At 39.0% G+C, this 25649-nt stretch overlaps 1 protein-coding gene across 3 annotated transcripts in view; it reads left to right on the plus strand.

Annotated features, from left to right (window-relative positions):
- Positions 1-25649, plus strand: part of ZFAND3 (zinc finger AN1-type containing 3) — a 328021-nt gene that overhangs the window by 96345 nt on the left and 206027 nt on the right. For 2 of the 3 annotated variants that reach the window (XM_059880382.1, NM_001102145.1), the window contains exon 2: positions 10857-10897. In XM_059880382.1, the coding sequence (XP_059736365.1) occupies positions 10857-10897 (41 nt within the window). The other variant, XM_059880381.1, reaches the window with a different exon arrangement.

The raw sequence follows: 25649 nt of genomic DNA on the forward strand, positions 1-25649 counted from the left end.
GATGGATATTGCTGGGAGTTTGGTTCCATTGGCAGGGTCTTCCTGTTTTGAAATCCCAAATGCCGTTCCTCTGGGCATGACTAGCATGCCTAGAGTTTTCACTTCCAGGTTTTGGGGAAGCTTTTTCTTTTTTTCCCTTTCTACCCTGTTTGTATTTAATTTAAAATTATTTGTGCTAACCTCAAACGTAAGGATTTAATTTTGAAGCAATTCCTGTTTCTTGAAAGATAATTTTAGGAATGAAAACCTTTCTGTTTGTATGGGCATATATGGTAAGACAGCTATAGCCACTGTATACAGTGAGTGTTAGAATTGATAGTGTCTTGTGTGGAAAAATTATTTGGCATTTGTATTCAGTTCATTGTATCGTTTTCCTCCTGCTCGTGTACATGGGTTTGTTGTTGTTCAGTTGCTAAGTCATGTCTGACTCTCTGACCCCATGGACTACAGCACTCTAGGCTTCCCTGTCTTTCATCATGTTCTGCAGTTTGCTTAAACTCGTTGAGTCGATGATGCCATCCAACCGTCTCATCCTCTGTTGCCCTCTTCTCGTCCTGCCCTCAATCTTCCCAGCATCAGGGTCTTTTCCAGTGAGTCCACTCTTCACATCAGGTGGCCAAAGTATTGGAGCTTCAGCTTCAGCATCAGTCCTTCCAATGAATAGTTAGAGTTGATTTCATTTAGAATTGACTTGTTTGATCTCCTTGCTGTCTAAGGGACTCTCCAGAGTCTTCTCAAGAACCACAATTCAAAACCATCAATTCTTCAGCACTCAGCTTATGTCCAGCTCTTACATTCATACATGACTACTGGAAAAACCATAACGTTGACTATATGGACCTTTGTCAGCAAGGTGATGTATCTGCTTTCAAATACGCCGTCTAACTTTGTCATGGCCTTCCTTTCAAGGAGTAAGCAGCTTTTAATTTTGTGACTGCAGTCACAAGGGGTTTATTTACATGTTTTAATATTTATTCTTCTTCTTACTAGTTTATTGATAAGCATGCCTCATCTTGTTTTACCTTTTAGTAATGTGTACAGGGTTACAGATGATAATGTTACTTATTTTACATCTGTATATCTTTTTAGTGTAGGGGTTCAAACACAGAAAACAGAGACCTATGCTATATGTCCTTCTTGTCCTTGAATCTGGGTATAAAATATTAAGACACGGTTCGTTACAATACTACCTGGAATCTAAATTATTAGATTGAAATTAGCTTTTAAAGTTGTTGTTGTTTAGTTGCTCGGTTCAGTCCAACTGTTTGTGACCCCATGGACTGTAACCAGGCTCCTCTGTCCATGGGATTTCCCAGGAAAGAATACTGGAGTGTGGGTTGCCATTTCCTTCTCCAGGTAGCATGACTGATATTGCTACATTCTGGGAACGAATCCCACGTAGTAACAACTAAATTTTTTCCTTTGTAATACCCCCTTGAAAACTTTGCATGCATTGTCTGAATGATATTTAGAGTGATGTATAACAATTCAGACAGGCTGGATGCACTGTTGAAAGCCTGGTTTGTCATTCTGCTAGGATGTCATCTGATTGAACTGGCCTTTTTCTTGTTTGCCTGGGGTGAGCAAAGAGTATAGCTTTAGTAGAGCTGTTCGCTGCTTTCTAGCTGTTGTAGGAAATTACGACTTTTCTGGCTGTAAGTGTATGAGGTGGCATGCAGATTGTTACTAGTCTTCAATCATCTAATCTTACTTCTGAGGCGACTGGAATGATGTTTAGAGTGGAGAAGGCATTGTGGTTTGTTTTTTCCGTCTTTGCATGTATACACACATCCTTGCCCAACTCTCCTCCTTTCCCTGTCTTCTCCTCCTTCCTTTGGATTATTAAAGAGATTGAATTAGGAAATGTGACTAGTTGGTTTTTGCAGATTGGTTTTCTTCATTAAGAAAGAAATCCCTTTGTCGTCTAGAGTTTTTACAAATGTTATGATCCATGTCTAACCTAGAGAAATACAGAGATGTTAGGCTGGAACAGCTTGGCATATTTACGTGCTGATACTTTTGTGTTTCCTTTTGACTCGTCTCTGTTTTTATTGTGCCTCAGTTTCTTCCTCACTGACACAGCGTCAGGGTTGCTTTTATTTCCACATTTGTGTTGCAGTATTTCAGGGGGGCCTGGTGTGTGTGTGTTCCTGCTTGGTGAGAGAGGGTGTTGTATGAATGTCAAGAAAACAGTATTGTAAATAAAATGTTTTTAGAATTCTCAGTTATTAGGAATGTTCTTCTAATTCCTTGAGACAAATTAGCTAGAAGGTTCATTTATTTTTCATTAAAAAAAATTACTATCTTTCAAATTTAGGTTTTTTTATTTCAAAAGAAAACACATGATTAAAGCAAGATAACCATTTCTCCCATCAAACAAAGATTTGAAATTAATTACTTAATGTTGGTAAGAGTACATGGGAAAAAATGTACTTTCAGATGCTTTTGATGAAAGTATAAATTGGTAGAACTTATCTGGGAAGTAATTTGGCAGTATTTACCAAATCATACTTTTTCATCTCAGTAATGTCCTTCTCAGAGTCAGTTTTAAGAAAGTTATTCAGTCAAAGACTTGTGATGGAAGATTTATGTCTAAAAATGCTCATTATAGCAACATTTATAATAGAAATCTAGAAAAAAGATTAAATATTCAACAGTAAGAAAGTGACTAAATTATACTATTAGTATATAATGAACTGTTACAGAGCAGCAAGAATGTTTTTGAAGAATGGAAATAAAAAATGAAATTTGCTTATTGTATTATATATTTTTTGTGAATTATTTGATGTATGCAAGATAAAATATGCAGTGTGTATATGTTATAAAAACATATATGAGCATACCACACAACTTTACCAATACTGTTAAATATAAGTTCTTATTACATATATCTATCCATAAAGATAAGAAGGAATGATTTCAGAATGTTACTCTTATGTTTGGGGGAAGGATTATCAGTGATCTTTGGCATTTTGCTTAAATGCTTCTGTTCTCTTTCTAAATTTTGTACAAGAGATATGTATTTTCAAAACCAGAAATATCACTAAACAGTATTTATTGAAAGAAGAAAACAGTTTAAGCTGGATTCTTTGCAACTTTATCTCATGGGAAGAAAACTTCTGAAAGTGTCTGCCACCTGTTAACCTCATGAGTGACAGATCATGCCAGGTACACAGTGTGGCATTAGCTACCATTTATAGGCATTACAGTGTGACAACTCCTGAGAGACCACAGGCTGACAGCTGTAGGAATTGTGGATGCCCTGTCTTCTAGGAGGTTTTACAGACCTTCTAGGAGGTCTTCTATGACTTTTACAAAATATATTTAAAATTTTTCTTAGATTTTTTTATGGTTCATACCTTCAAGAGAGGATTCATTTTTTCCCCACTTACCAAGTATTTATTGGATGCCTGTTACGTACCAAACAAGAGTGCCCAAGAGGGTCTTTGCTCTTACGACACTTACATTCTGGTGTTGAAGGAGAGTCAGTGCACAACAGACCGGTGATGAGGTATCAAAGAAGGGTGTGTTGTGAAGAAAACAAGAAGCTGACTAATGTAAATTGGGTGGTCAGTTGAAACCTACTGAGGAGGTTCGAACTAGGACCCGAGTGAAGAAGAAAGACGCAATCTTACAGTGATTAAGGGTAGAGGGGACAGCGTGGGCAGGAGCTCTACATTGATTTCTAGGAACAGATAAAAAGGCGAGTGTAACTGAAGTGTGGTAGGTGAGACGAGCGAAATGTAAGGAAGGAAGAGGAGAGGTGGGCGGAGACAGGTCGTGAGGGGCTAAGGCTTTCGTAAGAAGTTTGAATTTTACACTAAATGCAATAGGAAATTATTGGATGGAATTAAGAAAGAAAATAGCACAACTTAGCTTTTAAATAAAAGATTGCTTTGGCTGCTGTGTAGAAAATCATCGTCAAGGGTGACGCATGGGCCTGGGGAGACCACTGGAAAGTCATTTACTGTGGCTAGGTGAGAGCGTGGTGGTCACGGTGGAAGCACTGGTGAAGGAGAGAAGTTGACAAATTTAAGTCTGTTTGGAAATAGAGCTGGTGGATCTTGCTCAGTATTGTGTATGAGAGACTGCAGAAAAGAGGGAAATCAAAGTTGATGTTTAGATTTTTGACTTGAGCAACTGGGTAGAAGATGTTGCCATTTATAAAGGTGGACAAAAAGGGACAGGCAAATTTAGGGGGAACGTTGAATGTTCTAGTTTGAAATGTTGTGTCTGAGCTACATGTAAAGATGTCACATAAGCAATTGGATGTATGACTTTGGAAGAAGGTGAAGAGGTTTGGGACAAATGTATACATTTGTGAGTCTTCAGTGTATAGCATTTAAAGCCATGGGACTATGTGAGATCACTAAGTTGGAAGTAGGACTGAGTCCTGGGACCTCCACACAAAGGCCTTGACAGTGGAGGAGCCAGTGAAGGTGGCTGAGAGGTAGCTGTTATGTGGGAGGGAAATGGGGTGGCGGGTAGTGGGTAGATTAGATCTGGGACCTGAGTGACAAGAAGACAAAAGTAGAGTTTCGAGAAGGATGGATTTGGTTAATGATGCTGAGAGAGAAGGGAGTAAGATGATGTCAGGGTCATAACCCTGTGTATCAGTTTTCTGGGGCTGCTCTAACAAATTAACCACAAATCTGATGGCTTGAAACAATAGAAATATGTTCTCCTAAGTTTCTGAAGCCTAGTAAGCCCCAAATCTGGCAGAACTGCCTGCCTTCTGGGCGGCTTTAGGGAAAAACCCATTCCTTGTCTCTTTCTACTTCCAGTGGCTGCTCCAGCATCCCTAGCTTTGTGACCACATTCCTCCAGGCTCTGCCTCCATCTTCACTTTGCCTTCTCCTCACTGTGTTTTTCCAAACTTTCTTGCCTGTCACAAAAGCATTTCTAATCCATTCATTCAGGGCCCACTGCGATAATACAGAGTAAACTCAAAATCTTTAGCTTAATTTTTGTGCAAAGACCTTTCCCCAATAAAATGAATTCCATGGATTGTAAATTTCAGGGATTAAGATTTGACATCTTCAAATTTGGTTTTAGAAACATGGTAGCCATTGGATATCTCAGTAAGAGCAGTTTCTTTGGAGCAGTGGAGACTTAAGAATCAGATTGGTACAAACATAACTGGGCCCTTTTTGTTGATCAATGCCAGCTGCAGATGTTGCAGTTTTTGGTGCATCTCATCAATTTGCTGAGCATACTTCTCAGATGTAATGGTTTCACCAAGATTCAGAAAGCTGTAGTGGATCAGATGGGCAGCAGACCATCAAACAATGACCATGACCTTTTTTGGGGTGCAAGTTTGGCTTTGGGAAGTGCTTTGAAGCTTCTTGGTTCAGCCACTGAGTAGGTTATTGCTGGTTGTCATATAGAATCCACTTATTGTTGCATATGACAATCCAACCAAGAAATGGTTTGTTATTGTTGCATAAAAAAGAGAAGAGGTCACTTCAAAACGATGATGTTTTTAATTTTTGTTCAGCTCAAGAGGCACCCACTTATTGAGCTTTTTCATCTTTCCAGTTTGCTTCAAATGCTGAATGACCATAGAATGGTCAACATTGAGTTCCTTGACAACTTCTCATGTAGTTGTAAGAGGATCAGCTTTGATGATGGCTCTCAGTTGGTCTTTGTCAACTTACGATGGCTGCCACTACACTCTTCGTCTTCAAGATTCTCATCTCCTTTGCAAAACTTCTTGAACCACCACTGCACTGTACGTTCATTAGCAGTTCCTGGGCCAGATATGCTGTTGATGTTACGGGTTGTATCCACTGCTTTACAACCCATTTTGAACTCAGGAAAATAGCTTGAATTTGCTTTTTGTCTAACATCATTTCTAAACTCTAAATATAAACAACTAATGTCATTCAGTTCAGTTCAGTCGCTCAGTCATGTCTGACTCTTTGCGACCCCATGAATCGCAGCACGCCAGGCCTCCCTGTCCATCACCAACTCCCGGAGATCACTCAGACTCACGTCCATCGAGTCAGTGATGCCATCCAGCCATCTCATCCTCTGTCGTCCCCTTCTCCTCCTGCCCCCAATCCCTCCCAGCATCAGAGTCTTTTCCAATGAGTCAACTCTTCGCATGAGGTGGCCAAAGTACTGGAGTTTCAGCTTCAGCATCATTCCTTCCAAAGAAATCCCAGGGCTGATCTCTTTTAGAACGGACTGGTTGGATCTCCTTGCAGTCCAAGGGACTCTAAAGAGTCTTTTCTAACACCACAGTTCAAAAGCATCTTCGGCGCTCAGCTTTCTTCACAGTCCAACTCTCACATCCATACATGACCACTGGAAAAACCATAGCCTTGACTAGGTGGACTTTTGTTGGCAAAGTAATGTCTCTGCTTTTGAATATGCTATCTAGGTTGGTCATAACTTTCCTTCCAAGGAGTAAGCGTCTTTTAAATTTCATGGCTGCAGTCACCATCTGCAGTGATTTTGGAGCTCCCCAAAATAAAGTCTGACACTGTTTCCACATCTATTTCCCATGAAGTGACGGGACCAGATGCCATGATCTTAGTTTTCTGAACGTTGAGCTGTAAGCCAACTTTTTCACTCTCTTCTTTCACTTTCATCAAGAGGCTTTTTAGTTCCTCTTCACTTTCTGCCTTAAGGGTGGTGTCATCTGCATGTCTGAGGTTATTGATATTTCTCCCAGCAATCTTGATTCCAGCTTGAGCTTCTTCCAGCCCAGCATTTCTCATGATGTACTCTGCATATAAGTTGAATAAGCAGGGTGACAATATGCAGCCTTGACGTACTCCTTTTCCTACTTGGAACCTGTCTGTTCCATGTCCAGTTCTAACTGTTGCTTCCTGACCTGCATATAGGTTTCTCAAGAGGCAGGTCAGATGGTCTGGTATTCCCATCTCTTTCAGAATTTTCCACAGTTTATTGTGATCCACACAGTCAAAGGCTTTGGCATAGTCAATAAAGCGGAAGTAGATGTTTTTCTGGAACTCTCTTGCTTTTTCGATGATCCAGCAGATGTTGGCAATTTGATCTCTGATTCCTCTGCCGTTTCTAAAACCAGCTTGAACATCTGGAAGTTCACGGTTCATGTACTGCTGAAGCCTGGCTTGGAGAATTTTGAGCATTATTTTACTAGCGTGTGAGATGAGTGCAATTGTGTGGTAGTTTGAGCATTCTTTGGCATTGCCTTTCTTTGGGATTGGAATGAAAACGGACCTTTTCCAGTCGTGTGGCCACTGCTGAGTTTTCCAAATTTGCTGCCATATTGAGTGCAGCACTTTCACAGCATCATGTTTCAGGATTTGGAATAGCTCAACTGGAATTCCATCACCTCCACTAGCTTTGATCGTAGTGATGCTTTCTAAGGTCCACTTGACTTAACATTCCAGGATGTCTGGCTCTAGGTGAGTGATCACACCATCATGATTATCTGGGTTGTAAAGATCTATTTTGTATAGTTCTTCTGTGTATTCTTGCTACGTCTTCTTAATATCTTCTGCTTCTGTTAGGTCCATACCATTTCTGTCCTTTTTCGAGCCCATCTTTGCATGAAATGTTCCTTTGGTATCTCTGATTTTCTTGAAGAGATCCCTAGTCTTTTCCATTCTGATGTTTTCCTCTATTTCTTTGCATTGATTGCTGAGGAAAGCTTTCTTATCTCTCCTTGCTATTCTTTGGAACTCTGCATTCAGATGCTTATATCTTTCCTTTCCCCCTTTGCTTTTCGCTTCTCTTCTTTTCACAGCTATTTGTAAGGCCTCCCCAGACAGCCATTTTGCTTTTTTGCATTTCTTTTCCATGGGAATGGTCTTGATCCCTGTCTCCTGTACAGTGTCATGAACCTCAGTCCATAGTTCATCAGGCACTCTGTCTATCAGATCTAGGCCCTTAAATGTATTTCTCACTTCCACTGTATAATCATAAGGGATTTGATTTAGGTCATACCTGAATGGTCTAGTGGTTTTCCCTACTTTCTTCAATTTGAGTCTGAATTTGGCCATAAGGAGTTCATGATCTGAGCCACAGTCAGCTCCCGGTCTTGTTTTTGCTGACTGTATAGAGCTTCTCCATCTTTGCCTGCAAAGAATATAATCAATCTGATTTCGGTGTTGACCATTTGGTGATGTCCATGTGTAGAGTCTTCTCTTGTGTTGTTGTTATTAGCAAAGAAAAAATCAAGTGAGAAATGTGCATTAAAATGATTTATGACATAACCACACTTGTTTAAGAATGTACTCCAATATCAAATGGCAAATTTCAACAATGCAAAAACTGCAGTTACCCTTGCACCGCCCAGTATCTCTCTTTCATACTTGCTGCCACATAGAGTACTTGTAGTAGTCTGTCCAAGACTGTGCAGGATGATCACACTATGTTTTTTGGTAGTTGTATATGTGTGATTTGCTTCAAGTTTAATGTGTCAACCATGAAAAAGGAGCAAGAGTCTCAGAAGCCTCTGCCAGTTTTTTCAAGTTCACTGTTGCTGACATATGGGATCCAAGTTGGCATTACCAGTAGGTATTAATTCTGTGGCCAAAATCTGGGTTTTTTTCAGATTTTAGACATCTCTGTTTTGATTAATAATATCAGTATCTGTGTTATTTCTTTCATAGCCTGATTGATAACTGTGTTGCTGAAAAGTTCCTACTTAGAAAGTAGAATGGATATAATATATGGCTATAGTGGGTATATATGCATCGGCCATCTGAAGTGGATATAATGCATCAAGTATCTGAAGAGAGATAAGGGCAAGAGGGAAAAAATGCTGCATTGCCATTTTTTCTTACCAGCTGGTGAAACACAGACGTGAAAACTGGCACCCTTGATTCCTGGTGCCCTCACTTCTTCTCTCAGGCTCTCCGTGCTTCCTGCTGGATCCTGGGGAGCAGCAGAGGATGAACAGTTACCTCTGTCTCTCTGTGGCACCGGAGGGGCAAGAGACAGTGATCACATCAGGAGGAGACCTTCCTCCTGGGGATCGTTCTGTCAACAAAGAAATTCCTTCATCCTCAGTTCTTCCTTGGGTTGGAACAGAAATGACTGGCAGCCTTGGGTTGCTTTCCTGTGTATTTTATGTGTATTTGGAGAGGAGGGCAGAAGTTTTGCTTCCTCCAGGTTAAGGGCTTTACTTTTTCCGTGTGCTGCCTTGATTACCATAGATTAAATCTTCAGGTGTAGGACCATTCTCCCCAATGTCTAGAGTATGTTCCTCTTAGCTTCTGTACTGAGGCAGGGGCCCTAGTTCAGCATGATGAAAAGAACACAGGCTTTGGAATTAGATCAGGTTCATCTACTTAAGAGTGCTGTAAACCTAGGAAAGTTATATACCCTCTTGGCACTTCAGTTTGCTCTTTGATAAAAATAAGGTTAAAGGAATTTGGTGTTATGCTTAACCATGTGGTAGACATGTAATAAATGTTAGATGTCACTGTTAACAAATCTCTTTGTCCATTTTTAAAAAATTTTTATTCATTTTATCAATACTGAAAACTTTCTTACCACCTTTGATGTCTTCATATTATTCCATGGGGTTGCAGAGAGTCGGACACACCTGAGTGCCTAACCGCTGTCTACATAGCATCTCTTCTGGGATAGAGAACTCTAGTGACCTCTTCCTGCCTCCTTTCACGCCCCGTCTCCTCATTTTATCACTCTGTGATAATTACTGACAGATCTTGGGTCTCAGTATATTAGAAGACAGTCATGATCATCAGGGAATACTTCCTGAGGGAGGCTTTCATTAATTGTAAAGTTTACTGAGGAGGGCAAAAGATGGTTGCCATATTCCATGTGTATGAGTGGCTCTGGATAAAGGCTCAGATATTGGAAGGGGAATTGCTGAGGAATGAGGCTGTAGAAGGTCAGTTTACTCAACCAAGAGTATTCTAGAAGGTTTTTGTAGTTCGTATGGCCTTTGGAGTTAGCTCAGACCCTAGGTCAGAAGCTTCCTCTGCAGTCATTTCCCCAGCGATGTGCCCGTGGGCAAGCTACTCCCCTCTTAAATGGGGATGAGACTGTATGGCTTTGATTTCTAAGACCATTCAGTTTAATAACTCCTTGGAGGACATGGTGGAAACATTTCCTCTTTAAATTATTTATCACTTGTAGCCAGTTCTGTGATGTTTCCTGGTTGTAGAAATGTTAATGGGACTTTTTAAAAAAGTGCATTTTAGAAACAAAGCAGTGTGGTAATACTCAGTCTTGGGATGCTGGGAGGATTAATAAGATCGTGTATGTTAAGTGCCCATCCCAATTTAGTATTCAGTGAAGTGTAGTTATTATTAACAGATGAAAGGACATGAAAAATAATTTGATTGGGAACATCTGTAAAAAGAATTTTAAATGACAAGGTCATAATGTGACCAGGATCTGAAATTGGACTAGAATGAGGGGAAAGAAGACAAAAGTAATATTATAGAGGTAATCAAGTGTGTACATCAGGAGCAAGTTTTACCTCTTTACAGATAAAATTTTCCCTTTTTTGATGAGTTTGTGATACGTGTTCCATTATAAACACAGGGAATGTGGCAATTGTGGGATAAATTCATTCTTTTATTATGTTATGGGCCTTTTACAGTATTCCTGAACTTGCCACCATATAAGCTGCTAGTCACAAAAAATAACATATTGGCTAACTCATAGATTACAAAGGTGTGCTTTATATTGTTATTTTATTTTTGTCTTGTTTTTGTTTTGTTGTGGGGTAGGGGTGGCTGGCTGGCTAGGGATTTCTCATTAGTTTATTAGTTTAGTTCCTTGGCCAGGAAGATCTTGGCTTAGGTTTCAAACATCTTTATGTTTTGATTAGAGTGATAACTGAAGTTTTAGCTCTTCTTTCTTTTCTTTCTTTTTTTTTGCCCCAGGTCCAGCAAGACTATGAACCTCTGTTCCAAATGCTTTGCTGGTAAGTGCAGAAAAAGGGTTTTCAATTTATTTTTATTTTTCTTCTTTCGGTTTTCAAGACGGTCTAAATTATTTTAAGGCTGTCTATCTTTTGGGTTTATGCGTGGGTTTTTATTTTCTTTGCTTGTGTGTGAAAGTAGTTTCTCTTCACCAAGTTGCTTTATATATTTGTTTAGAACTGTTGAAAAAGTCTTCCCTGAGTGAAATGGAATCTTATGTGTACTTGTCTCAAACAAACTTTCCTCAGTTTACGGTTGTTGGGCTATAGTGGGATTGTAAACACTCATGTTATAGAGGGGTTTTATATATACATATATATATATATATATGTATATATTCATCTTTGATGTTGACTTGAATGACTAATGGTGAAGGTTGCTTTTACCAATGAGAATACAAGAGAAAGAATATTTTCATGTTGGAGTCAGAAAGAGAATAATGCTGAATTGGCTTTTCAAATTCAGACCCTCATCGAAATCACCTTGGGTAAGTCACTTAACCTCTTTGGGCATTAGATTAATCATTTGTAACATGAAGGGCTTAGGCTTGATGTTTGCCAAGGGCCGTTTCCACCCCCTAAATGCTGATTGATTGACTCCTTGATTTATGACTCCTTCATGAAGTTAGTGGGCTTCCCTCTTAGCACAGTTGGTAAAGAATCTGTCTGCAATGTAGGAGACCCTGGTTTGGGAAGATCCGTTGGAGAAGGGATAGGCTACCCACTCCACTGTTCTTGGGCTTCACTGGTGACTCAACTGATAAAGAATCCACCTGCAGTGCGGGAGACCTGGGTTTGATCCCTGGGTTGGGAAGGTCCCCTGGAGAAGGGAATAGCTACCCACTTCAGTATTCTGGCCTAGAGAATTCCATGGACTAGTCAGTCCTTAGGGTCACACAGAATCGGACACGACTGAGTGACTTTCACTTTCACGAAGTTAAAACTTTAAGATTGTTTGTTTGTTTTTTAAGAACTCCACATCTAATGATCTTATGTAAGTCTTTATTAATTGGGATATGTTTACCTTTCATTATTACCTTTTTAATTACTTTTATTATTTTGTCAAAGACAAACCAGCACACAAGTTAGGTTAAGGACAGATTTTAATCAGTAACACACTGCTGTAGTAGGGAAGAGGGGACTTGTCTAGAGGGAACTGGGCATTTTAAAGGGAGAATGAGGGAGTAGGGGAGGGATTGCTAGCTTGTCTCAGGATGATCAGGGGAGTAGAAAAATCACAAAGGGCTGGTTAGTATAAATGATGATTAGCCTGGCTGTGTGTGTTAGTTGACAGTTATTGAAGTGAGGATTTTATCCTCCTACGGAGAGGAAGTGAGAGATTGAAGCCCTATTCTTCCCAGTGAGTACAGTTAGAGAAATGGCTTTCATGTCCTTGAGAAGGACACTACTGAGTGATTGAGTTTTAGTAGATGCACATACATCTCAAAGGGGGATGAAGGAAGCATTCACATTTTAAGCCATTTTAAGTAAATGCTGTAGGATAGGGTAGTCAGGGGCCTATGGTTAGCTTTTGGCTAGAACAGATCTTAAATTGTTTTGGCAGCTTTGAGCTTTCGCAGAGAGGCACTTTAATAAGAGGGACTAGGACCATCCTCGGGATGGGTCCTTGAGCTGTTAAAAACTGTATTAGTGGTTATTTACATCTATTAGCATAGGGGGATATGAGTATATGAAATCATTTGTGTTGATACTCTAGTTTTTATGGGCCAAGGTTGAAGCATGGTTGAGGAGAGGACAGACCCTGGCTGGAATTTGGTTGAGGAGAGAATCTTTGTCAGTATTCATCTTCTATTCACTGTGCTGTTGGACAAAGAAATAATCATAGTGTGATCTTTAGACCATTATGCCTAAACTAGGGGATAGGTTGGATGGAGTTGGGAAGGTTGGGAAAGTTGGCAGTTTGTTTCTGTTAAAAGTCTGGAACTTGTCAAATTCTTTAGGTTTTTAAAAGGAAAAGGTACTGGTAAGGTACCTTTTATTCAATTTTTAACGGAATCTCTGCCATGGTAAGTGAATGTGTTCTGCTTTTCTTGCTCTGCTTATCTGCAATAACAAATATGAAGAAATGCTTTCTCACTGGTGAGAGTTTATGGCTCAGATGGTAAATAATCGGCGTGCAATGCAGGAGACCCAGGTTCAGTCCTTGGGTTGGGAAGATCCCCTTCAGAAGGGAATGGCTACCCACTCCAGTCTTCTTGCCTGGGGAATTCCATGGACAGGAGCCTGACCAGCTGCAGTCCATGGGGTTACAGAGTGAGATATGACTGAGAGACCTAACACTTCCATGTTTTCATTTGTAGTAAAGATAGAGTAGCAGTGAGACAACATGTATGTTGTGTGTCTTTCTCCATGTAAAACTAGTTCCCCCATGTGATTCAGTGAAGTGTAGCTGGGGGGAAAGTCAGGTACCTTGAGTCAGGTGGTTCACGTCCAGTACTCAAAGAACTGTCTCATGCCCCTAAATAAATATAAAATTTAAAGATTATCAGTGAAAATAGTTCAGCCATGTTTCTTTGGATTTGTTACAGTTTTATTTTCTATGGTTGTCATTATTTTTTGAATCTCTGGTGGTCTGTGTCCATTTACACTTTGTACAGCTTTGTTATTTTTGCTTTTAAAAATATTGAGAATATTTTCAAGTGTGTAATGAAAATATTCTCTCTTTTCTTCTTTATCTCTACCCCTCTGCTCCTGATTTCCCCAACCTCATTTGAAAGGAATGACTCATAAACAACATCTTGCTTGCTGAAGCAGCATTTGGTGTTCTTTTTGAAATTCAGAAGAAAAAAGATCATTGAACTTTAAAGATAAAGTGGTGGATTTTGTTGGTGTATGAAGATAAAGTATAGAAATGCATTATTGCAGCAAAGGCATGAAATGTGCAAGACAGCATGAAGATTACTTTGTCCAAAAGCCTCTGTGATTTTAAGTAGTCTTTTAAAGTGTATCTTACTGGAGCCTATTATACAGAGTGAAGTAAGCCAGAAGGAAAAACACCAATACAGTATACTAACGCATATATATGGAATTTAGAAAGATGGTAACGATAACCCTGTATACGAGACAGCAAAAGAGACACTGATGTATAGAACAGTCTTATGGACTCTGTGGGAGAGGGAGAGGGTGGGAAGATTTGGGAGAATGGCATTGAAACATGAAAAAAAAAAAAAAAAAAACTTTCTCCTCAGTTTGTTGAAATACGTGAAATGATATCAAAGAATTTCATAAGATGAATTTCATAAGCCATACAAATGTTATTTTATGAATAAATGTATTCTGGTAAATTAAAAAAAAAATAAAGTGTATCTTAAAGTGTATATATACTTTAAAAGGTGGAAAAGTTGCTTTAAACATAGCTGTTGTGTACCATTAGGTTAGTTAAAGAGATTTTTCAAGATTCATTTTCAAAGCTATGGTGGGAAAGTGAGTTTGTTACAACATATTTGCATTAAATTGAATAAAATGAGTAAAAACATGTTTAAAGTCTTGTCTAGTTTTAACTTTTTCTACCCCCTTTATGTTACCTGCCATACTCTTGTTTTTCATTAAACATTTCATATTGGCTTTTTGTATGGCTTTACTTAACAAATCAGTAAATATTTATAATAGAAAGCAAAAAATTTCTTGACATGCTACTGATAGTTATATTAGGATGATATAAACATTTTATTGGTTGAAACACTACTTTTTAATGCAGTTTTTCAAACTGTATTGTGGATCATTAGTGGGTATAGAAATCAATTTAGCATTTAAAATTTGAGTACAATGGAAAACAGTCTGGGTGCATCACAGATATCAAGGGTAAGATATTATTTGTGAAATTTCTGAGATACATAAATGAAAATAATGTGCAGTGGGTTGTGATATAAATATATGTTACAATGGAGTATGGTTTAAAAAGTTTAAAGCCACTGAATTGCAGAAATTCATTGGAAAGTCATTGAGTTACTGGAGATCTCATTCTCTTTGGAAAATAGGGCATATTTCCCTTCTATCTTTAGACAAGGTGTTAACCAGCTGATTTCTTATGATCTTGGTTTGCTCTGAGCTCTTGACTAACTTGGACTATGTAATTTTCTATGTGGAAGCATGAACTGATCCCAATTTCCTTGAGCTGTGTTAGGGTATACAGAAGGTGGTCTTGCCTCTTAAAACTATAGAAATGCCTGGGGTGTTACTTCTGTTTGAGTGCAAACTCATTTTATGAATTTTTGAGTTTTAGATACCAACTGATCTAGACTTTTAGGGACATTTAGTATCAAATTCACAACGACCTCCCGTACTACTGTATTGAAGCTCAGCTATCATTAAAGCAATGCTTTTCACATAATGAGTTTGCTGAAAAAAATATGTATGTCAGAAATATCAAACAGGATGATCACAAGTGGGGGAGGCAGAGATTTTAATGACCTGACTGAAGTAACTCATCTCTACCATCCTCGGAAATGCTTGCTGTGGGGGACGGAGGAGTCTGGTAACCAGAGAGTAGCTGTGATCCATGGACCGTTATACGTTACAAGGGAGTGAGCCTGAAGATAGTTTCCAAGGGGTGGGAAATTGTTTCAGTAGATTCTTTGATGACAGATGCTTATCAGAAGACAAACTTAACAAGTGCTGAGTGTAAAAAGAACCAGTTTATTCTTAAAGACCTTTAGATTGCATATATGTGGTTTTTAATAATTTTTAGCAATTTCTTAAAAAAGAAAAAGGACCCTAATATGTCTATTTATTGACTGACAAAAGTACTTCATTGCAAAATCAAAGTAAGCGGGTTCTTCTAAACTGCAGACATGATTTTGAACATATTGTTCCATTTAAGCCTAACTTTTAAGAAACTTGCTATTCCGTGATTCACATAAAATTGGAAAAATAAGGGAGGGATGATTAATCACAGTGTGGGAAGTTGTTTTCTAACCCTTTAAGAATTGTGAGTGTATATGCTAAGTTGCTTCAGTTGTATCCGACTCTTTGCAACTGCATGGACTGTATCTGGCCAGTCTCCTCTGTCCGTGGCATTCTCCAGGCAAGAATACTTGCTTGGGTTGCCATGCCCTCCTCCAGGGGATCTTCTTGACCCAGTGATCATATCTCCTGTTCCTGCATCACAGGCAGATTCTTTACTGCTGAGCCATTAGGGAAGCCCATTTTATAGAATATTTCCTTTAAAAAGTAATACTTTTAGTGCATTACTACGTCAGTTTCCACGTGTCTTGTCAGTTGAAGATTAAAGGAGATAAATCATCTCAACTTGTAATGGTTAATTTAATTTTCTGAAAATTAGTTTCAGTGTAATTTTCAGATATATATTTCTTAGTGGAAAGATAGTTAAGCATACTTTTGCTTCGTAATTAGTTGTGTCTGTGCCTTGTTAGTGGTGAAGAACATTGTGATAAAGAAAGAAAATGATACATGTCATGTAGGAAGCATGTTCTACTATGACTCTAGAGATAACTGGACTTGATTTCAAAGGAATCTGTTTTCAGGTCCCTATTCACATGAATAAGCATAGATGTTGCGTTATGGTATTTAACATTGGAGAAAAATGTGATTATCAATGAATATATTTGTTAGTAGTCTTTGTCAGCTGGGAGAAAATTATTAACTTAGCATCGTAATATCCTATTCACTTTATTTCTTGATATTGTTTTACTTATTGTTTTAAATTTAAAGTGGACTTTGGAAAGAGGCTTTAAGGGATTGAAATAGCTAGTATTAAAGTAAGGTTCCTTTTTCCTCACTGCTGCATAAGTTGTATCCAGTCTGAAAATTACCAAGCTTGTTCATTGCTGTCTAATCTTCTGTATAAATCCAAAGTGATTAGAGTTTCATAATTTACCATGCCATTAGCTTGTGGTTTTTTTTTTCTCTTTTAAAAATAACATAGGGACATTATTTAAATGCTGATTGAAGTATGTGTTGTATACTGTTTTAAAATATATGTATTTAGTTGCATGGGATAAAGCTGAGTGGAGGTTATGTGAAAAATTTAATTTTGGTAGTCTCAAAGTAAGTATTTGCGGGAGTTTTAATTAATTTCGACTTTGTTGAGACTTTTATTATTAAGTAATTGCAAAAATTAGAAATTTTTAAAAGTTAAGTGCATTCTCCTTATGTCCGACAGACTCCAGAAGTGGTTAGTTTCTTTCTGGAATGAGCAAAATAAAGTTGGCTGTAGCTAGCAGCAGAGGGCGGAGAAGGCAATGGCACCCCACTCCAGTACTCTTGCCTGGAGAATCCACGGATGGAGGAGCCTGGTTGGCTGCAGTCCATGGGGTGGCTAAGAGTTGGACACGACTGAGTGACTTCACTTTCACTTTCTACTTTCATGCATTGGAGAAGGAAATGGCAACCTACTCCAGTATTCTTGCCTGGAGAATCCCAGGGACAGGGAAGCCTGGTGGGCTTCGGTCTATGGGGTCGCACAGAGTTGGACATGACTGAAGCAACTTAGCAGCAGCAGCAGCAGCAGAGAGAATCTCAGTGTTGACATCCAGGGTAAATGATCCAGCAGTGGTGGGCATGAGATGGGGAGTGGTAGTTAAGCCAAATGCAAGCAGTTTTCCTTGAGGTGACTTGAATTTCAAGAAACTTTTCAGAACAGGGCAATAATAAGCAAACAGTTTCCTCATGAATCTGGGACTCTTACTGCTTTGGAGTTACACTCTAAATTCTTTTCTGCTTCCATTTCCTGTTAGAAGTGTAGAGTAGAAGTGGCCTGATTCTAGTCACTTTTGAAAGGAAGAATGGTATCAGTAGGTTACAGCTGAGTTTTGAGGATGTATAGTAAGAGGAACTTAGTGAATCTGAACATTTTAAGCACTTCTTGTAATGCATGTTCCCTTTTAGAAATTGTGGGAACCCTGTATCCATCAGTAAAATAGAATAAAGAAAACACCCACTCTGAGTATTTTATAGGATGGTGGAATTTGAGGAGGATAGTAGAATCTGTATGCTTGTCATAGGTCGATTTTTCAAATCACCTTTTCCCAGAAGAGAGGCAACTGCTGCTCTTAAAATGAAGCATTTGAATAGGGTATTTATGTTTTTGTAATTCTGTTAACTTGGTTACTGTTAACTTGGTTATTCTTTGATTTCTTTAAAGCCAAAAATCCAAGAAAGATTACTCAAGTATAACACACACATTGTCATGTATTTGTTAGTTCAGTTCAGTTGCTCAGTCGTGTCTGACTCTATTTGACCCCATGGACTGCAGCACTCCAGGCCTCCCTGTCTATCACCAGCTCCCAGAGTTTACTCAAACTCATGTCCATCAAGTCAGTGATGCCATCCAGCCATCTCATCCTCTGTCGTCCCCTTCTCCTCCTGCCCCCAATCCCTCCCAGCATCAGTGTCTTTTCCAGTGAGTCAACTCTTCGCATGAGGTGGCCAAGGTACTGGAGTTTCAGCTTTAGCATCATTCCTTCCAAAGAAATCCCAGGGCTGATCTCCTTCAGAATGGACTGGATGGATCTCCTTGCAGTCCAAGGGACTCTCAAGAGTCTTCTCCAACACCACAGTTCAAAAGCATCAATTCTTTGGCACTCAGCTTTCTTCACAGCAACAATTTTAGAGCCTCCCAAAATAAAGTCTGTCACTGTTTCCCCATCTATTTGCCATGAAGTGATGGGACCAGATACCATGATCTTAGTTTTCTAAATGTTGAGCTTTAAGCCAACTTTTTCACTCTCCTCTTTCTCTTTCATCAAGAAGCTCTTTAGTTCTTCTTTGCTTTCTGCTGTAAGGGTAGTGTCATCTGCATATCTGAGGTTATTGATATTTCTCCTGGCAAACCTGATTCCAGCTTATGCTTCATCTAGTCCAGCTTTTCTGATGATTAACTCTGCATGTAAGTTAAATAAGCAGGGTGCCAGTATACAGCCTTGACGTACTCCTTTTCCTGTTTGGAACCAGTGTGTTGTTCCATGTCCAGTTCTAACTGTTGCTTCTTGACCTGCATACAGATTTCTCAGGAGGCAGGTCAGGTGGTCTGGTATTCTCATCTCTTGAAGAATTTTCCACAGTTTGTGGTGATCCACATAGTTAAAGGCTTTGGCGTAGTCAATAAAGCATAAGTAGATGTTTTTCTGGAACTCTCTTGCTTTTTCAGTGATCCAGGGGATGTTGGCAGTTTGATCTCTGGTTCCTCTGCCTTTTCTAAATCCAGCTTGAACATCTGGAAGTTCACGGTTCATGTACTGTTAAAGCCTGGCTTGAAGAATTTTGAGCATTACTTTGCTAGTCTGTGAGATGAGTGCAATTGTGTGGTAGTTTGGGCATTCTGTGGCATTGCCTTTCTTTGGGATTGGAATGAAAACTGACCTTTTCCAGTCCTATGACCACTGCGAGCTTTCCCAATTTGCTGGCATATTGAGTGCAGCACTTTCACAGCATCATCTTTCAGGATTTGAAATAGCTCAACTGGAATTCCATCACCTCCACTAGCTTTGTTTGTAGTGATGCTTCCAAGGCCCACTTGACTTCACATTCCAGGATGTCTGGCTCTAGGAGGGTGATCACACCATCATGGATATCTGGGTCATGAAGATCTTTTTGTATAGTTCTTCTTTGTATTCTTGCCACCTCTTGTTATAACATCTTCTGCTTCTGTTAGGTCCATACCATTTCTGTCCTTTATTGAGCCCATCTTTGCATGAAAAGTTCCCGTGATATCTCTGATTAATCTTGAAGAGATCTCTAGTCTTGCCCATTCTATTGTTTTCCTCTTATTTCTTTGTATTGATCGCTGAGGAAGGCTTTACCTCTCCTTGCTGTTCTTTGGAACTCTGCATTCAAGTGGGTTTATCTTTCCTTTTCTCCTTTGCCTTTTGCTTCTCTTCTCTTCATAGCTGTTTGTACGGCCTCCTCAGATAACCATTTTGCCTTTTTGCATTTCTTTTTGAGGATGGTCTTGATCACTGCCTCCTGTACAATATCATGAACCTCCGTCCGTCGTTCTTCAGGCACTCTGTCAGATCTAATCCCTTGAATGTATTTGTCACTTCCACTGTATAATCATAAGGGATTTGATTTAGGTCATGCCTGAATGGTCTAGTGGTTTTCCCTACTTTCTTCGATTTAAGCCTGAATTTGGCAATGAAGGGTTCATGATCTGAGCCACAGTCAGCTCCTGGTCTTGTTCTTGCTGACTGTATAGAACTTCTCCATCTTTGGCTGCAAAGAATATAATCAGTCTGATTTCAGTGTTGACCATCTGGTTATGTCCATGTGTAGAGTCTTCTCTTGTGTTGTTGGAAGAGGGTGTTTGCTATGACCAGTGCATTCTCCTGGCAAAAGTCTGTTAGCCTGCTTCATTTTGTATTTGTTAGAGAGAGACAGTTTAGCTCATCAGATTCTCTGAATCATTTTCTGTCCATTGGTGTGTATCTGTCTGGTATGGATGTCTGAAATTCAGAATATTGTAAAGTAGTAATAAACGTCCACAAGCTAACCTAGAATTAGTAAACATTTTGTAGGTTTTTTTTTTTTTGCTTTATAACATATCTTACAAGGGAACTAAAATCTTACAGTTTTCTTTTACCATAGTTATTCTTTATACTTTTTACTATGAATAGGTATTTATATAAACAATGTGTGATTCTGTTTTTGATATGTAAAAGTGGTTTGTTACACTACTTACCCCGCAACTTGCATTTATTATTATCCTTGGCCATGTGGAATGTGGGGTCTTAGTTCCCTGACCAGGGATTGAACCTTCACTCCTGGCTTTGGAAGCATGGTGTCTTAACTACTGGACCACCAGGGAAGTTCCTGTATTTTTCAAAACGCTTTTCCAAAGTAATCATTTTGACACATGTTGCTCTGGTTCATGTTAACTGTTACAATCTATTATCATGAAAGTCTTAGTTTCCAGGAACAGTCTTAGTTTATGATTTTTGTTTCTTAATTTCCTGGAACAGTCTTAGTTTATGATTTTTTTAATCAGTGAAATTAGTATTATCCCTTTGTACTTCACCGTGCCCCAGTTTGGTTGATAAATCATTGGTCACCTTCATTGAACTCTGCTGCAGTTTATCTAGTCCTCTGCCGATGGACAGACATGTAAGTTGATTTTCAACTACTGTTTTTATACCACGGTTGTCATGACCTCATGTTCTCGCTTTCTCTCTGTTTTAACACTTGCTTGACTGTGTAACACTGTATCTGTATTAGAAACCCTATCTTTGTGATGTGGCTTCCTTGCTCTCAATTGAAAGCAAGGCAGAGGCAGCAGATCCTTAACTGATTAGCAAGGCCAAACCCTGGCAGCCTTTTCTCACCTCTTAGTCTACAGCAGTTTGCTGTCTTACTAATAAGCATTTTAAAATTGTGTGGTTAATTATTACGCTGCTGCTGCTGCTGCTAAGTCGCTTCAGTTGTGTCCGACTCTGTGCGACCCCATAGACAGCAGCCAACCAGGCTCCCCTGTCCCTGGGATTCTTCAGGCAAGAACACTGGAGGGGGTTGCCATTTCCTTCTCCAATGCAGGAAAGTGAAAAGTGAAAGTCAGGTTGCTCAGTCGTGTCCGACTCTTAGCGACCCCATGGACTGCAGCCTACCAGGCTCCTCCGTCCATGGGATTTTCCAGGCAAGAGTACTGGAGTGGGGTAATTATTAACCTAGTCAAGATAAATTGAAGATGATCTTGTTATGGAAATTATGTCAAAAATAGTTGTTGCATTTCTAATGGGAAACAAAATGCTCAGTGCTTTAAGTAGCAGAAAGACAACTTATTTTAGGCCTATGTAGAAAAATTGTGAGCGTGTGTCATTGTTTTAGATAAAGAGGAAGAAATTTAATAGTCACCGAGTGTTTTGAGATAGTTTGGCTCCGTTTCTTGAACTTGGTTCTGCCCACGTTATCAGTCTAAAGCTGTGGTTTCTAATGGTGATATTGCACAAGGTAGTTGGAATTTCTACTAAGATTTGTTTTTATCGTTCTTTAAAAATTGCTGGTTTTTATAATGTATACACTCTTACTGGTATCAGTTTCCTAAAGTTGCTATAATTACTACACATTTGGTGGCTTAAAACAACAGAAGTTTGTTCTCTCAGAGTTTTGGAGGCCAGAAGTCTGAAATCAAGATGTCAGCCACAGGGCTGGAGCCTCTGAGAGAGAACCTCTTTCTTGCCTCTTCTAGCTTCCGGTTGCTGCCAACCCTCCTTGGCTTGTTAGATGCCTTACTCCAGTCTGCCTTTATTTACAGATGGCTTTCTCACCAGTGTGTGTCTGTCTTGTCTGAGGATGAGTGTCATTGGATTTAGGGCCCCACCCTTACTTGGGATGATCTTATATAAAAAATCCTTAATTATGTTTGCAAAGATCCTATTTCCAAATAAGATTACATTCACTGGTTCCAGGTGGACCTTTTTTTTTTGGGAGGGGGAGGGGGATTGTGAAGGGGGCACACCATTTAACTGGGGCTTCCCGTGTGGCTCAGTGGTAAAGAATCTGCCTGCAGTGCAGGAGATGCCAGAGGTGTGGGTTCGATCCCTGGGTCAAGAAGATCCCCTGGAGTAGGAAATGGCAACCTGCTCTAGTATTCTTGCCTGGGGAATTCCATGGACAGAGGAGCCTGGTAGGCTACAATCCATGGAGTTGCAAAGAGTTGGACATGATTGAGCCAACTGAGTACACATACCATTTAATCCACTGTAGGAGTATATAACTATTTTTAAAACAAAAAGACCTATAAGAGGTGTATACTTAAATTCTGTACTGATGGGCACCTTTGTGAAAGAGGCTTGGAGACCCCCCAGTTCTGAGATCTGCTTTGCTTAGATCTGGTTGACTCCTTTTCATATAATAAAGTCGGCCCTCTATGACATGAAAAGTGATGAATTCAGTGCTAATGCTTCATGGTTTCAGACAAATGCAGACTAAATAAAAATGATCACTCAGTTTTATGGGCTTCTTTTAGATTTGGTGGGCACATGGGTAACTCTCAGGTAGACTCAGAAAGCACCGTGACACTTCTGTGCTTCGCTCGTCTTAACCCCATGTGCTGCAGGCACTTGGAGTAGTTCTGAGTCTGGTTGTTTCCTTTGTGCTTGAATTAGAGGGTAATCATAAGGTTGCTTTTTGATCTTTTCTTGGTTATACTTAATTCTTAGTCCGTAGAAGGCATGGTGGGAAACAAGATAGAGCATTAGTTTCAGACCATTAATGTATAACTAAAATATGATCTTTAACGATACAAAATTTTATAGCATTAAAAATACCCCAACTGCTCAAACTGGTTCTTAGTGTATCAAGTAGAACTGACTATATGTTAATAGTCTTAAATATTAGTCGCCAAGTCATGTGTGACTCTCTTGCAACCCAGTGGACTGTAGCCCTCCAGGCTCCTCTGTCCATGGGATTTTCCAGGCAAGAATACTAGAGTGGGTTGCCATTTCTTTTTCCAGGGCATCTTCTTGACTCAGGGATTGAACCTGTGTCTCTTGCATTGCAGGTGGATTCTTTACCACTGAGCCACCTGGGAAGCAGTCTTAACTATTACCAAAGTTTTAAATTTCTTAATTTACTGTTAAACTAAATATTGGCTATAGAGGAGAAAAAAAAATACATTCAGCTAAGACTTCTGGTTTGGAGAAAACCAACAAGGGTACATAATCTTAAGAGAATGCCAGAAAAGGATACTTAAAATAGCAATGAAATAAGAATTACTGTTTGTAAAATAAGATGGAGGCAGTGCATGGACAACTTTGTCTGTTTTTAATAAGGCAGCAGAATCCCGAAAAGAAGTAATTGCAGTAGTAATAGCTAACATTTTTGCAGCCCTTTTATATTACAAAGCCGTCTTGTACAGTATTATCCCATTTGAACTTCACAGCCTTGGCGATTTTGTATCTCCATATTACAGATAAAGACACGGCAGCTCTGATGGATTAAATAATGTTCCAAAAATTAAACAAATCTTAAAGCAGAGAACTGAAATTTGATTTTAGGTGTTTACACACCAGTCCCTGTCTTGCACCACTATTTGAGTTGTCAGCAGTGAAGGCAGCTGGTGTAGACAGGGTTGTACTGTGAACACTCTGCAAGAATGTAGCTGTTGGATTGTTTTGCATTTTAGATTAAGGTTAGACACTTTTCCTGTTCTCTTTTCCTTTAGTTCAGTTGCATTTTGTCTTTCGATCTCAAGGGAAAACTGGAGAAACAGTGCTGGAAGCTTCACAGAGTAGCTGATTTGGGGAAAGATGTGCATGTGTGGTGGGGGGAGTGTTACGTCTAATCCTTTTTCTATTTTGGTGGTGAGATCTTCATTTCTTAATGTCTTTCTTCTTGTTCATATAACTTTTAGCTCATTAACCCTGCCCTCTGTACTGCATAGTGATGCACTATTTTTAATTTAGTCTCCTGTGTTTTGCTTCTCAGAAGATTTTTTTCAAAAATATTATGAGGTGTGATTTAATTGCAGGGCTGTTTTGCACATTGTCAGTGTGAAGGCAAAGATGAGTTTCATATTTAGACAGTGCAACCTGCAGGTTTCACTTGTTAAACCTTCTTGTTGGTATTCCTATTCCCTCATACACATGTATGCATAATAGTATTGGGAAAAAGTCTGGTTTTGCCGTATCCATATTTAAGCAATTTGGTTGAATTATGGAAGAACCTGTCCTCAGCCTTATGTATTTGCTCATTTGGAAACCTTGTATGGTTTATTGAGACACTAGTGATTTGTTCCCCAGCCTCCCTGTGGATTTTGTTCCATATTACAGTCTAGTTCCACCTCTCTGTCCCATACTCCTGCACTGTTAATTTGTACATTTCGATGCAGTTTGTTTCATTGTGTGTTTTTGTAATCCAAACTGAATGTAATGAGCTGTGTGCTTCAGGGACATGGCTTTGCCTTGCCAATTAGAACAAAGTGGTTACTGAGAAAGAGTATGTTTTAAATAAAACATGGCACCTCTTGAGTGGGACTGATGCTCATTTGGGAGTAAAAGAGATGGTTTTAACTCTTTGGCTCACAAAGAAGAGCCATTACTAAAGATCAGCACTTTTAAAGGGGGGAAAGAAAGGTAAATAGTTACTACCTCCATAAAATATAGTTTTGTAAGTTTCCTTATGGACTTAGTAACTTTTAAAGTTTGTCATTTCAAATCCGCTTGTTTTTTCCCATGATCAAGACATGATAGCAACATTTTAAAAATTTCTGCAGACTTTAATTCTGCTGCAGTTTCTGAATTTTGCATTATTCATGTTTAGGAAGGTGAAGGTCTATAAAACATAACTGTGTTAGCCTCTTTATTTTTCTGATATATCAAACCAAGTTTTTAATGCAATAGAGTCCCCCCCCCCAAAGATACTTGAAAATTATGAGGAAAATGTAAGATTTTTTCTTAGTTGTGAGCATGTTACTTTATTTTTACATGATAAATAGAATTTTGAGCTATCAGTGACTTAAGACTATTTGGAATTTTAGCAACACTTTCATCAAATATTTAAAACACAGATGTCTTTGAATAGGTCTTTATAGGCTGACAGTTTACTAACTCGCTCCATAGGGAGACCTCTCATAAGTTGATTCAAATATTGTATTTGTATTTATACTTAAAAATAATAGAGTTCTGTTTTTGGCTGATATACCAGATAAGCTCTCGAATCTAACCTTGGCATAAGGAAAGCAATGAAGTTGCTTTTTGTTTTTTTTTAAATATTTTCCATTGGACTTGTTTTGAAGGAAAAAACAGAACTTTATCAAAAGCTTTGAAATATAGATACCAAGGGG

The sequence above is a fragment of the Bos taurus genome, chromosome 23 (assembly GCF_002263795.3).
Source record: "Bos taurus isolate L1 Dominette 01449 registration number 42190680 breed Hereford chromosome 23, ARS-UCD2.0, whole genome shotgun sequence".
NCBI lineage: Eukaryota > Metazoa > Chordata > Mammalia > Artiodactyla > Bovidae > Bos > Bos taurus.